This window comes from Zingiber officinale, chromosome 6A, assembly GCF_018446385.1.
Source record: "Zingiber officinale cultivar Zhangliang chromosome 6A, Zo_v1.1, whole genome shotgun sequence".
NCBI lineage: Eukaryota > Viridiplantae > Streptophyta > Magnoliopsida > Zingiberales > Zingiberaceae > Zingiber > Zingiber officinale.
This window is the reverse complement of record NC_055997.1, coordinates 148,699,151-148,712,732: the sequence shown is the minus strand read 5'-3', so window position 1 is coordinate 148,712,732 and position 13,582 is coordinate 148,699,151. Positions and strand designations below refer to the sequence as shown.

The window sequence follows — 13,582 nt, the reverse complement described above, 5'->3', positions numbered from 1 at the left end:
GAAAGGCTCCACGAGCACACAGGCCAATGAACGCCACACACGTGGGACGTTACAGTCGTGGCTCAGAGGATCGCTTGTGGCGGAGACGCAACTCAAACAACGAATATGATATGTGATATGGACTTTACAATTTCTTTTTTTTAAAAAAAAAAATTAAAAAAAAATAATTTACTGAATAAACTTAAAAGAAGCTTATTATTTAACCAACAAGAGTTTATTTATTTATTTATTATTTTGTTTCGATAGTAAAATAAAATACATAAATAGTGAATGTTTTGGTTAAAGGAAAATTAGGAAAACAAATTAATAAAATTAAATTCAGCGAATTTTATTTTATTTTTATTTTGTAGTAGTCACTGTCAAGGTTGACAAAGGGATGAGAATGGGCCTCGGCCCATTTTATCCTTCAATCGACCCATTTGCTCCTATAAAGGATCTGGATATCGTCGTCCGAGACCTAGGACTCACCTGTCCAGGACCAATCCTAAGACATATCATCGGGGGCAACGGTCAAGGGTCCCTGATTTTTAAGGACCCCAAATTTGATATGCATATATAATATATATTATATATAATTAAATTATTTTAATAAAAACCTAAAAAAATATATTTTATTAAATTATTTTAATAAAGGTATATATATATATATATATATATATATATATATATATATATATATATATATATATTTTCTATTAAAATTTAAGAAAAAAAATATAAAAAAAGAAAAGAAAGAAAAAAGAAGGAAGGTAAACGATTCTTTGTTCTCTTTCCAAGATTTTATTTCTTGTACAACTCTTATAAATACTGAACGCTAATTTCCTCTCTTCTTCTCCTTTTAATTACTCTTCTAATTAAATCAGAAAAGTTTATTCTCCAATTGAAATTTTAATTTCACCATTCATCAATATATAAACTTACAACGTAAGTTACCTACTTATCTATATTTTTTCTTATTGTCAATATTCAATATTAATTTTTAATATTATATTGGAGCTAATATTTTATATTTTTTCTTATAGATTTAAAAGAATTTAAATAAATCATCCCAATTTCAATCATCATATAATAGATTATATCGATTGCTTCAAGTACAAACTAGGCTTTATTGTTCTTTGACTATTATTTTCACTGCTTGTGTTTGTTTTATTATTAGTTTTGTTACTGATTTTGTGTATTTTATTTTTACACTTGAAATTTATAGTATAAATATGTTTCTAAAAAAATATTAATCTTGGAGCAGAAAAGAAATAAAAGAAAAGTAGTGAAACATATTATTAAAACTCATAAAGGTGGTCTTCATAAGTTTTTTAAAACTAGCTCTTCATTTAAAGATTCAGTTGATGAATTATAAGAAGAAAGTCAAGAATGAGCAATAATTGAGTAATCAAGAATAACTAAATGATCATACAATCAATGAGCGGGAAGAATTGAGAAAAAATGATGATCATAATCATTCAACGAATGAGTAGGAAGAATTAAGAGAAAATGATGATAACGATATTGATCCGGTCCGGAAGCTGAGTCGGACGGACCGCCGGGTGAGGTGGATGGAATGTTGACGAAGTCGCGACGTCCCAGAGGGGGGTGTGCTGAGATGGCTCCCGTGTTGACCGAGTCTTCAAGTCCTCTGGTCAACGCTACCTGCAGCCAGTGACCGGGTTGGCCCGGCCCCTGGTACCCCGAGTCTCAAGGCGGATCCAACGAATATATGAATAACCGGCTAATGATATAATAATGAAATAAATAAGGGGTGAGTACGGAAAACGTACCCTGGCCCAGGGGGGCGCTCTCGGATGGGACGCGGATCGAATTGTCGCGACCCGGAAGAGTAGCTGACTCTGATCAGGCTGAAGAGCTGGATCTGACGACGAGAAGCTGAACGAAGCACGGACCCGGAGGACGAGCTGCAGGTCTGGATATAATACCGGCACGCAGACTAGGATAAGACACCGACACGCAGACCGAGATATGACACCAACACGCAAGTCGGGATATGAGGTCAGCACGCAAGCCGAGGCACTAGGTCGGCACGCAGGCCGGGGCACTAGGTCGGCACGCAGGCCGAGACACGACACCAGCACGCAGGCCGGGATATGAGGTCGGCACGCAGGACGAGACACTAGGTCGGCACGCAGGCTGGGATATGAAGTCGGCACGCAGGCCGAGACACTAGGTCGGCACGCAAGCTGGGACACTAGATCGACACACAGCCCGGGACAACAACAAAAGCAAAATACAATCAAATCAGTGATGCCAAACCATAACAACGACACGAAGGCCGGGAATGCCATAGTGGCCCGCAAGTCGGAAGAACACGACGACGAGAAATCCGATCCTAAACAACGTCGGACTCTCAAAGGAAGCAGCTGCGACACGAAGGCGTCGACAGTGTCGGCACGACAAAGAGTATCTGGTCGGGTCTGCCTAGCGCCGGCTGCGGCACAAATCCAGCGGCGTTGGCTGAGGGGAGGAGAGAAGTTTGCTGGTGCACCGAGAGGGAGAAAGGGGGACTGCTAGGGGGCGGCTCCGGCGAGAGTATGGAGGATATCTTGCGGCAGCTCCGACGAGAATAAGGGGAGAGAGAGAGAGACGGCTCTGAGCCAGCTCCGGCGAGAAGTGCTTGGAGGCAGCGAGAACAGTCCAGTGGGGGCAGCTCTTTCCGGCGTGTGATGGTGGCGTGGAGAGATAAAGGGGGCGGCTGCCGGCGACGGCAGCGATTTCGCTGCGAGGACGGTAGCGACGTCCCGCAAGAGAGCATGAGAGAGGGAGAATAGGAGGAAGTTGTCGGCGTTGTGTGGAGGAGGAGGAAGGAGGTGGCCGGAGGTCGGCGTCGGCGAGGAGAGTGAGAGAGAAGGAGCGCTGGCCTTTCCGGCGGTGGCGACGTGAGGAGCAGAGGGAGGGAGGAGAAGGTGACGGCGCATGTAAGCAGGGAGAGGAGGAGAGGAGGTGTGGCGGTCGGCGATGGCGTCGTCTCCAGCGAGAAGCATGAGGAGGAAGGAGGAGTCGGCAGCTTGGTGGCGACGCACGAACGAAGAAGCAGAAGACAACCAAAACGCCGCCTCCCCCTCCTATGCTACAGTGCTCCCCCTTTTCTCCTCATGCCCTCCAATTCCCAGTCAGTCTTTCAGACAAATTCCCGATCGGGCTATCAGACAAATTCCCGGTCGAGCTTCTAGACCAAGTCCTGGTCAGACCTTCAGATCAATTCCTGGTCAGGGCTCCAAACTGCTTTTTCGTCAGGCCCTCAGATTGTTTCTGGGTCAAGTCTCCAGATCGAGTACTGGTCAGGCCTCCAGAGCACCTCCCGATCGGGGTCCCTGACTCTCACCCTGGTGCGAGTTATAAGTGAACTATGCTCTCACGCCTCCAGGCTCTTGCCCCAGTGCGAGTTATAAGTGAGTTCTGCTCTCACGCCCAACGACCTTTCGGTCAGCGCTTATCACTCACTCGCAGCTCTGCATGACACTCGTCATACTCGCTTTACTCGCTGCTCTGCTCGACACTCATCGTGCCCGCTTCGCCGCTCTGCTTAGCACTCATCGTGCACGCTTCGCCGCTCTGCATGGCACTCAGCTCCCACGTTCTGCTCACCACTGTTGCTCGGTCGGCATTCATCGCCCACTCGCCGCTCTGGTCAGCACTCATTATCCGCGTCGCTCATCACTGTTGCCCGATCGGCGCTCACCGCTTCACTCGCCGCTCTGCTCGGCACTTATTATTCGCATTTTGCTCATCGCTGTTGCCCGGTCGGCGCTCACCGCTCCACTTGTCGCGCTGCCCGACGCTCGCCATTCACGTTTCATCCATCGATGTTGCTTGGCCGTTTGGTTGATCACTCGATGATACCACTCGGCTACTCGCTTTACGCCGACCGGCCTATCGTTTACAAGCTTTCTTGGTTGTGCACTCCGCATCGCGCGCCTGTTCTTATTCTTCTCGGTAGGCATTCTCTATTTCCGGAGCGACATTTTTTGATTGTCAGGTCGTCATTACTGTCGCTCGGTTGGCACTCGCTCGGTCTAGCTCACGACTTCGCGCGTCCATCATTCTCTTTATTGCCCGATCACGACTTATTGACGCTTGGTCATTATTTTTCTCGGTCGCGCTCACAGCTCTGCTCGCTCGATCATTTAGTTCCGTATCGCTCAAGCGTCTTCCCGACATCACTCGATCCCCCTCGATATTTGATCGATCGCTTGCTTGGCATGCGCTTCGTGTTATTTATCGTCACTCGTTCAAATTCTATTTGAGTCACTTGCTCGACATCGCCACATCTACTCGTTCGACGTGGTCCCACGATATGACTCTGTATTTAATAGCGATTCTGTTTTTTGTTTGGCTGGGTCTAGTCAGTCGGACTTGCGCCTTCTTCGACTAGACTTGAGGGGGAGACTTGTGATACGGATATATGGCAAGGGGGTAATTAAGTGGAGATGGGAGGGCATTTTTGACTTTTAGGCTGGTGAGGGCATGAGGAGAAAAGGGGGAGCACTGTAGCATAGGAGGGGGAGGCGGCGTTTTGGTTGTCTTCTGCTTCTTCGTTCGTGCGCCGCCACCAAGCTGCCGACTCCTCCTTCCTCCTCATGCTTCTCGCCGGAGACGACGCCATCGCCGACCGCCACACCTCCTCTCCTCCTCTCCCTGCTTACATGCGCCGTCACCTTCTCCTCCCTCCCTCTGCTCCTCACGTCGCCACCGCCGGAAAGGCCAGCGCTCCTTCTCTCTCACTCTCCTCGCCGACGCCGACCTCCGGCCACCTCCTTCCTCCTCCTCCACACAACGCCGACAACTTCCTCCTATTCTCCCTCTCTCATGCTCTCTTGCGGGACGTCGCTACCGTCCTCGCAGCGAAATCGCTGCCGTCGCCGACAGCCGCCCCCTTTATCTCTCCACGCCACCATCACACGCCGGAAAGAGCTGCCCCCACTGGACTGTTCTCGCTGCCTCCAAGCACTTCTCGCCGGAGCTGGCTCAGAGCCGTCTCTCTCTCTCTCCCCTTATTCTCGTCGGAGCTGCCGCAAGATATCCTCCATACTCTCGCCGGAGCCGCCCCCTAGCAGTCCCCCTTTCTCCCTCTCGGTGCCGCAGCCGGCGCTAGGCAGACCCGACCAGATACTCTTTGTCGTGTCGACACTGTCGACGCCTTCGTGTCGCAGCTGCTGCCTTTGAGAGTCCGACGTTGTTTAGGATCGGATTTCTCGTCGTCGTGTTCTTCCGACTTGCGGGCCACTATGGCATTCCCGACCTTCGTGTCGTTGTTATGGTTTGGCATCACTGATTTGATTGTATTTTGCTTTTGTTGTTGTCCCGGGCTGTGTGCCGATCTAGTGTCCCGGCTTGCGTGCCGACCTGGTGTCTCGGCCTGCGTGCCGACTTCATATCCCGGCCTGCGTGCCGACCTAGTGTCTCGGCCTGCGTGCCGACCTCATATCCCGGCCTGCGTGTTGGTGTCGTGTCTCGGTCTGCGTGTCGGTGTCTTATCCTGGTCTGCGTGCCGGTATTATATCCAGACCTGCAGCTCGTCCTCCGGGTCCGTGCTTCGTTCAGCTTCTCGTCGTCAGATCTAGCTCTTCAGCCTGATCAGAGTCAGCTACTCTTCTGGGTCGCGACAATTCTATCCGCGTCCCATCCGAGGGCGCCCCCCTGGGCCAGGGTACGTTTTCCGTACTCACCCCTTATTTATTTCATTATTATATCATTAGCCGGTTATTCATATATTCGTTGGATCCGCCTCGAGACTCGGGGTACCAGGGGCCGGGCCAACCCGGTCACTGGCTGCAGGTAGCGTTGACCAGAGGACTTTTGAAGACTCGGTCAACACGGGAGCCATCTCAGCACACCCCCCTCTGGGACGTCGCGACTTCGTCAACATTCCATCCACCTCACCCGGTGGTCCGTCCGACTCAGCTTCCGGACCGGATTAGATATAAATGTAAATGACTTGATAATTCTATATATCGAAAATGAGGTGTTAAAAAAATTTAATTTTGAAGAACTTATTGATGATTTTGCTTATCAAAATCCTATAAAATATAGATTTTTTCAATGATTATTTCATACTTATTTTTTTTTATATTTGTAGGTATTACACTTTTTAGAGAAACTTAGAAAACATATTTTATATGGTGTTACACTTTTTGAAAAATATTGACAAATATATTTTGTATAGAATTTATCATATTTTAAATAAAATATATTAATTTTTAAAATTTTCTATTAAACTAGTCAGGACCGGCCCTGCACCTGTCTCGGAGTCGGACGGTGTCTCATGCGCGCGCAACGCCGAGCTCTCGAAACCTAACATCAACCAGACGGAGGTGATGACTTCTCCTTGTTTCTCTAGATCGTAATCTTCCGATCTGTTTTCTTCTCGATAGATCCGCATTCCGAATCGTTGAGGTTGGCAATGATTCGTCTTCCAGGGGTCGCCATGTCGGCGATTACTTGTCTACATTCATGGCCACCAAGCCCAACACCAAGAAGGGTACGAGTTACTGGGACATTTGTGCACTATTTTAAAGCAGTGTAGTTTGAATGCGCATTTGCTATAATGTCGTCTTCAGCACCAAAGAAGAAGGAGGTGAAGAAAGAGACTGGACTTGGTTTGACCCACAGGAAAGATGAGAATTTCGGTGAATGGTACTCTGAGGTGTGTATTATGAGGCATAAAAGGTACTTGTTGTTTAGTATGTTGTCATCATCGAGACGCTAAAATTTCTACTTGTTCCCGTCAGGTCGTTGTTAACAGTGAAATGATCGAATAATATGACATATCTGGCTGCTACATCTTGAGACCATGGACAATGGCGATTTGGGAAACCCTACAATTAAGCATTAGGATTGCATTCATGTTCTAACATCTTTTTCTCTTTGTTAGAGATATGGTTTTCTAATTTAAATCCGCCAATGATCTTCCCAATAAAAACCAGTGGCATATCTTATATTTCTATAGCCTATTGGATGTTAAAGAAATATGAGCCGTAATTTATTTATCCATTTTTAGGTTTTAAGCTGTCCATTTATTTTATGATATTTGTGGGTTTTCTTCCTAATGGGTGAAAATTTATTGTATTGTACATGCAGACTTTTTTTGACGTTGAAATAAAAATGATGAATATCAAGAATGCCTACTTCCCTCTATTTGTTACTGAAAATGTTCTACAAAAGGAGAAGGATCATATTGAAGGTTTTGCTCCGGAGGTAATTCTTTTAGCTTATTTATGGAACTATGACTCTATTTGAAATTGATTTCTTTTTGTTGAAAATAGCTGTTTTTCTTTTCTCTTTTTTTTCCGTGAATATATTCAAGATTACTATCCATATAGACAAGACATTAATTAACTATAGATAGTAGTTGAAATAAAGGTAAGAGGGCAGGAGGAAGTGAGCATCTTGATATAGTAGTAACGCTAGTATATCAAGATTTCTTAAACATTGATAAGACATTGCTTAAATCTAGAGAAAAATGGAAAGAAAGATAGGAAGGCAGGAGGAAGAGAGCAGCATGGTATAATAGTAATGCACTTTTGAGTTTTTTCCTTGTCATGGAATATCTAGCTTGATATAGTATATTGTAACATCATTGTGGATGCCAACTATATCTGAAGTCGCCAGTGAAAGGCAGTTATCACTGTGTAAAGATAGAAGCTTTAACTTGCATGTTTAACTTTTTTCTCTCTCTAAAATAGATACACAAGCAAAAAGATAGACAGATAATGCAGTGAGAGTACTTCTAAGGTTTTAATTTCCTTAACTATCATTTCTTTCTAGCAATGGATAACTAAAATTTTTTATTTGAGTTTGGCAATTATTACTTCATGCTTATTTTGTTTTTAGTTGTGATGACATTTTGGTGTGATACAATAAAGAGTAAAATTTCATAATTAAGATCCTGCTACAGATTAAGGACCCCCAGTAATGCATATTTGAACAAGCACGCAGAATTTTTTTGGATATTGAATTAGTTTGTTGATTGATTAAGGAGTGGTTCTGTCTTAATATAGATCCTGCATTAGTTATAGCATGCTTAGTGTTGCATTCATATGGTAGTGATAAAGCATAAGAGCTTTTGCCATTTGAAGCAGTGATTGTGATGACTAGTTTTTGTTATCAATATTTAGCCTTGATGTCCATGGGACAATGTACCGTTGATCTTTCTTGCAGGTTGCTTGGGTAACTCTGAGTCTGGACAACTCTGAGTTGGAAGTTCCTATTGCAATTCGCCCCACAAGTGAAACTACCATGTATCCATATTTTTCAAAATGGATTAGGGGCCATCGTGATTTGCCATTGAAGCTTAACCAATGGTGCAATGTTGTGAGATGGGAATTCAGCCATCCCACTCCTTTTATCAGGTATTTTCATGTTCTTTGGAGTTGACAGAAGGCATGTTCTTGGCATTAGAAGTCTTTGAATTTGAATTCTTCAGAAGCATGTAGTTGTTTTTTTTAGATTCTTTAAGTTGTAATGATTGAATCTGGCATAATGGATTGGTAGTTTTGAGTAGCTGTATACATATTTAGCTAATATCAAAGTTTGTAATTATTTAGACTCAAAAGTATTAAAGTTATAATAGAGTTAGTCTATCATTGAGTACTAATTAAAACACTTGATGAATGGGCATCGAAGTTTGGCAAAGTTGATGGATGGGCATCTACTCTAACACTTGTGTGTTCATGTACGCAACCCCAATATGTTGTCAAGTGTCAGCATTCACTTCATGGCTTCGAGATTTTCTTCTATTAGCCCAGATCAGTCTTTTTTTGTTTTCTGTCGCCAACAGAGGAATGATAAATGATTTTAATTGTGATGCTGAGTTTTTTCCTTTGCACTATCGTCAAGTGTCAACTATTTACTGTTGGTTGCATGAGTCCTATTGGCAATATCATTGGTAAATATTCAAATTGATTAAACCATTCTTTATTATGTTGACTAATGTTTCTTTGGACTTACTCTTAACTCTTATGCCTTCTATTGTAATAGATCAACTCATAACTCTAGAATGTATTGGTCGTTTGAACGATGCCCATACCATCTTGGCCTATTTTTCCTCATTTTATCATCTGTTGGAGAAAAACCTCTTCTTCATTCAAACTTAATCAAAAAGTGACACAGCATTGACACAAATATCTCTTAAGGAAAATTTGATATCACTACTGATAGCAACCTTCATATTTTGGTGAAATGACATCAATTTTAACTGTTCCTTTTTTAATGTGCTAATCTTTGAAAACTGAGATACTCCATAATTGTCTGAGTTGTCTCTTTCTTGTTGGGATTCAGGCACTGTCTGCTTGATTGATTTGCCATGTTTTTCTTATCTGAAGGAGCCGAGAATTTCTATGGCAAGAAGGGCATACAACTTTTGCAACTCAAGCTGAAGCAGATCAAGAGGTACCTTAGTACATCTGCATGGTAGTAACTCGGCCATATGAGCTAAAAATATGATTATCTTAGTTGGCAATTGATGCAATCATTATCATTATGCTTTCTTCAGATGTTAGTGAAGTAACAATCACTGAATAAGGCAATGATTGGACATCTAAATTAAATATGGTTAAAATAGTTATTAAAAAGTTTATTTCCTTTTATACCTAGTGATAGATTTATTGGTCTCATCAATTTCATTATTCTTTATGTGATATCACATGCTGTAAAATGTTGTAAATACTGAGAAGCCTTCAAAAGCTCTTCTGCAAGGAGCTCATATTGGAAATTTGGAATCCGAACCCTGTGTTTTGACTACAGTTTGAGTTGAAAGTGGCATGACATGCGATCTATTTGAAATTTGTAGCCATGCTCAAATTGATTGATTTGTTGATTAAGCTACTAACCTCACTACTATATATCATTGTTTCAGGTACTTCAAATCTTGGAATTATATCTGAAAATATACAAAGAGTTCCTTGCTGTTCCTGTTGTTAAGGGTAGGAAAAGCGAGTTAGAAAAGTTTGCTGGTGGCTATTATACCACTAGTGTTGAGGTACTGAAAGATTAGTTCTATTGATTTTTTTTTTCCTGTAACTGTATATAGTTGATTCATCATAAAAAAACAGTACCTTGTCAGAAGCATAGTTTTTTTCTCTAAGGTTTAATAATTTCCCACAATTTCCCAGGCTTTTATTCCAAATACAGGCCGTGGAATACAAGGTGTAACCTCACATTGCTTGGGACAAAACTTTTCAAAGATGTTTGAGATAAATTTTGAGAATGAGAAGGGCGAGAAGTCTATGGTTTGGCAAAATTCTTGGGCATACAGTAGTCGTACGGTAATTTTGTTATACTACTGTTTTTTCATGATTTGTGTTTAAACCCAACATGATTTGCTTTGCTTTGTGATCTTTAGATTCTTAGGTTCATCTGATGTATAGATAAATTTTATTTGTAGTGAATCTTAATCTTAGCATTGAAATATTGGTTACTTATTCTGTCTAATGTTGTACTTTAAATTGTGTTTATATTGTGACATTACTGTTAGCATACACAATCTGTTCAAGCAATATTACTCTTCAGGTTTGTATGTTTGTTGTTTTGCCAATGCTTATCTTGAATATAGTACGATTGTTTTTTTTTTTCTAAATGAGAAAATCAAGCACTCAAAACAATTTTTGAAGTTTGTTTTACTGTTCTTGTAGGAAGTTACTGAGATCATTGTATGACTGTCAATGCTCAGGGGTTGTAGCTAAGTGACTGGTACTTCAGTTACAAATTGAACTTGAGATTGGTCTACCAACTATGAATTTGAAAACTTTGTAAATTTAAAAAATAACAAAGGTTGACAAGGCCAAATGATTAAAAAACATCATAGTGATTTATCATTAATCATTTTCAGGCAATTTGTAGATTTATACCATTATTCAGGTATATAATAGTATAAATCATTTTTTATCTGCAAGCACTAAGGGTAGATGATTTCCATAGTTGTTGGTGATCCATTTTGATAAGTGATTTAATATCGTTCAGGTTTCTGAATTTAGTTTGATCACACCAAATCTATGGCTTGTTTGCACACATACAAAATAAGAAAAATGAGTATTATACATGAGGATTATCTTAGTATAAGCAAATTGATATTTGCCAGACTGGTGTGGGATGTTTAGCATATTACAATATTGAGTATGGTATGGTACATTTCCACTGCTTGAATATTTGCCAGTTTTGTGCACAGTGGGGTTATGGTGATGCTCCATGGAGATGATAAAGGCTTGATTTTACCACCCAAAGTGGCAGCAGTCCTAGTTGTTGTAATTCCTGTACCATGCAAGGATGCAGATTCTGATGCTATTTTCAATGCTTGTTCTTCAACAATTCAGAGGCTTCGTGAATCAGAATTGAGAGCTGAAGCTGACTTGAGAGGTAACTATTCCCCTGGTTGGAAGTATTCACCCTGGGAAATGAAAGGTGTTCCTTTGAGAATTGAAATTGGCCCAAAGGATTTAGCAAATAACCAGGTAAACTAGGATCAGTTATAGTGATGGTTGCTTGGTAAAACTGTTGTTTCTCATGAATGACTAATGTTTATGCCATTCTTTCTTCAAAATTCCGATACCGGACACCAATTTGTTATGTTTAATGTTTTATTAATTGATATACATCCACCTTGGTTTTTATTGGTTGTCAATTCTCTCTTCAAACTCAATGGTGCTTGGAGTCACCACTTAAGCTTTCTTGCAAGTCACGTGGCCGGACCTCATTGGAGTCACCATTTTGTTCATTATATCATTTTTTTATTTGATAGGTGAGAAATCTCACATTTAATTCTGCAGATACGAGTTGTTCGTCATGGCAATGGTGCTAAAACAGATATACCAACGGGATATTTGGTGGATCAAGTGAAAGAGATACTTATAAGCATCCAGGAATGCTTGTTTAATGCTGCAAAGCAAAAGAGAGATGCATGCAAAAAGGTTGTCAATACATGGGATGAGTTTGTTTTGGCAATGAATGAGAAAAAGATGATCCTTGCTCCTTGATGTGATGAAGAGGTACATCTTTTTCCATGCTCAAGAGATTTTTGCCGTATACATTTATGCATCTTTGTATCTTCTGATTTGAAGATCTTCACTTTTTTGATCGTATAAGGAGTAGAAGCTGAAACATCTAATTGTGCTGTTTACTTATTTGCAAGATGAGCTAATTTTTTTTATCAGCCTTATTTTTTTAAGGAATATTTCTTCTGTCTGTATTATTGTTATTCTTAAGTTATAATTTTTTAGTTGTATACATAAGTTAGCTGGCTTCAAGTCTCATTTAGATCCACTGTAGAATTAAAACTAATATTTCTGTTGCCCGTCTGTTTTTTTTTTCCTCTTTAAAAAATGTTAATTGTCTAAGTCAACAAATGGTGTTCTTGGAGCTCGAACAAAGGGTGAACTTGGAGCTGCAAAGTCTCTTTGCACCCCATTTGATCAGCCAAGACTCCCTGAAGGTACCCTTGAATCAATTTTTTTCCCGCTATTACCTTTAGTATCACTGTATCTGTGTTTTTTTACATCCTTGTACTTTTGCATTGATCTCCTTCAAGTAATACCTCAGGAAGTAAACAATTTTTTTTACAAAATTAAGAAGTGGATGTGGTCAAGTCATCATTATTAACTCTGGCATAAACCTTTCAATAGCTACCCTGCATAGATTCAAGGTCTATTTATAAATTTGGAGTTGAAAACCTGTAGTGCCATGTATATGATACAAGATTCTGAACTTGAGATTATTCTGAACCTTGGTGGATCTTTTCTAATACATACGCAAACACATATATAATATATATGGAAAAATAAATAAGATGCTGGATGAACATCTTTATATGTTTTGTTTCTTCAAATTTTTTAGTATTGTTCGTTTCATTTCTTTTCCTTAATCTTGTTAAAAGTACATTATGATTTTTTGCTTTGGGTTAGGACTCAACATCAAGATAGTTTTACCCTTGCAAAAATGTCTGGTTTAGAGTTCTTAGTGCCTTCCTTTTTACACTTTCAATTTTTCACGGTAAATCCCCCTGGACCATCAAGATTTTCTACTTTTCATATCATTTTCAGGGACTCTTTGCTTCGCCTCAGGAAAGCCTGCGAAGAAGTGGACATGTCACATACTGGGGTCGAAGCTACTAAATAGATCGATGCGTCGCAAGACACTTTACCTGGGACTTTTTGAAGAGTGATGTGCAAGTACTTAACTGAATCAGAAATAGTAATGATTAAAGCGACCTTTACTTTTCAACAATTGATTTAAGCAAATATCAAGTCTGATGGATTGTCTGTGTTCATTTACAAAGCCTGATAAGTGAATTGAGCATTCATCAGCGAGGAAGATCGGGCTCATTCTCTCTGGACTTGGCTCCATCTCTCTATTCACCATGGTCAGGCTTAGCTGCAGATAACTGAGTGACTGTTAACGGATGAAGATATCGTACCATTGGTTGCAACGATATATGGATCACTTGTCCACGAAAGCACAGTATGATCTTCGCAGGTGTATATGATGAGCCAGAGTAGAAGTTTGTTTGGTACGACTACATGGAGTAATTCATGGTAGTCAACTCAATGAATAAATGTTTCAGACTTTCTCGAATGATTTCATTGAA

General features: G+C 41.0%; 1 protein-coding gene across 5 annotated transcripts; it reads left to right on the top strand.

Moving 5' to 3' along the window:
• The first annotated feature begins 6,254 nt into the window (after nt 1–6,254).
• LOC121998670 (proline--tRNA ligase, cytoplasmic-like) lies at nt 6,255–13,557 on the top strand. Of its 5 annotated transcripts, none has more exons than XM_042553678.1 (13): nt 6,263–6,320; nt 6,426–6,487; nt 6,567–6,652; nt 7,087–7,203; nt 8,167–8,357; nt 9,330–9,396; nt 9,863–9,985; nt 10,119–10,271; nt 11,171–11,358; nt 11,769–11,987; nt 12,337–12,430; nt 13,038–13,166; nt 13,274–13,557. In XM_042553678.1, exons 2-9 carry the CDS (start codon nt 6,460–6,462, stop codon nt 11,198–11,200), a joined length of 795 nt encoding a protein of 264 aa, XP_042409612.1. In that variant the 5' UTR covers nt 6,263–6,320; nt 6,426–6,459; the 3' UTR covers nt 11,201–11,358; nt 11,769–11,987; nt 12,337–12,430; nt 13,038–13,166; nt 13,274–13,557. The 5 variants fall into 5 exon arrangements, with proteins under 5 accessions (XP_042409608.1, XP_042409612.1, XP_042409611.1 ...); XM_042553677.1 differs by having other exon boundaries at nt 13,038–13,188; XM_042553674.1 differs by having other exon boundaries at nt 6,255–6,320; nt 13,038–13,557.
• Nucleotides 13,558–13,582: the final 25 nt, after the last annotated feature.

Bases quoted from the DNA above. Each gene is read 5' to 3' on its own strand.
- LOC121998670 (XM_042553674.1), top strand. From the start codon at position 6,460: ATGGCCACCAAGCCCAACACCAAGAAGG. The intron at 6,488-6,566 runs GTACGAGTTACT...TGTCGTCTTCAG, and splicing joins CAAGCCCAACACCAAGAAGG to CACCAAAGAAGAAGGAGGTG. The intron at 7,204-8,166 runs GTAATTCTTTTA...TCTTTCTTGCAG, and splicing joins TTGAAGGTTTTGCTCCGGAG to GTTGCTTGGGTAACTCTGAG.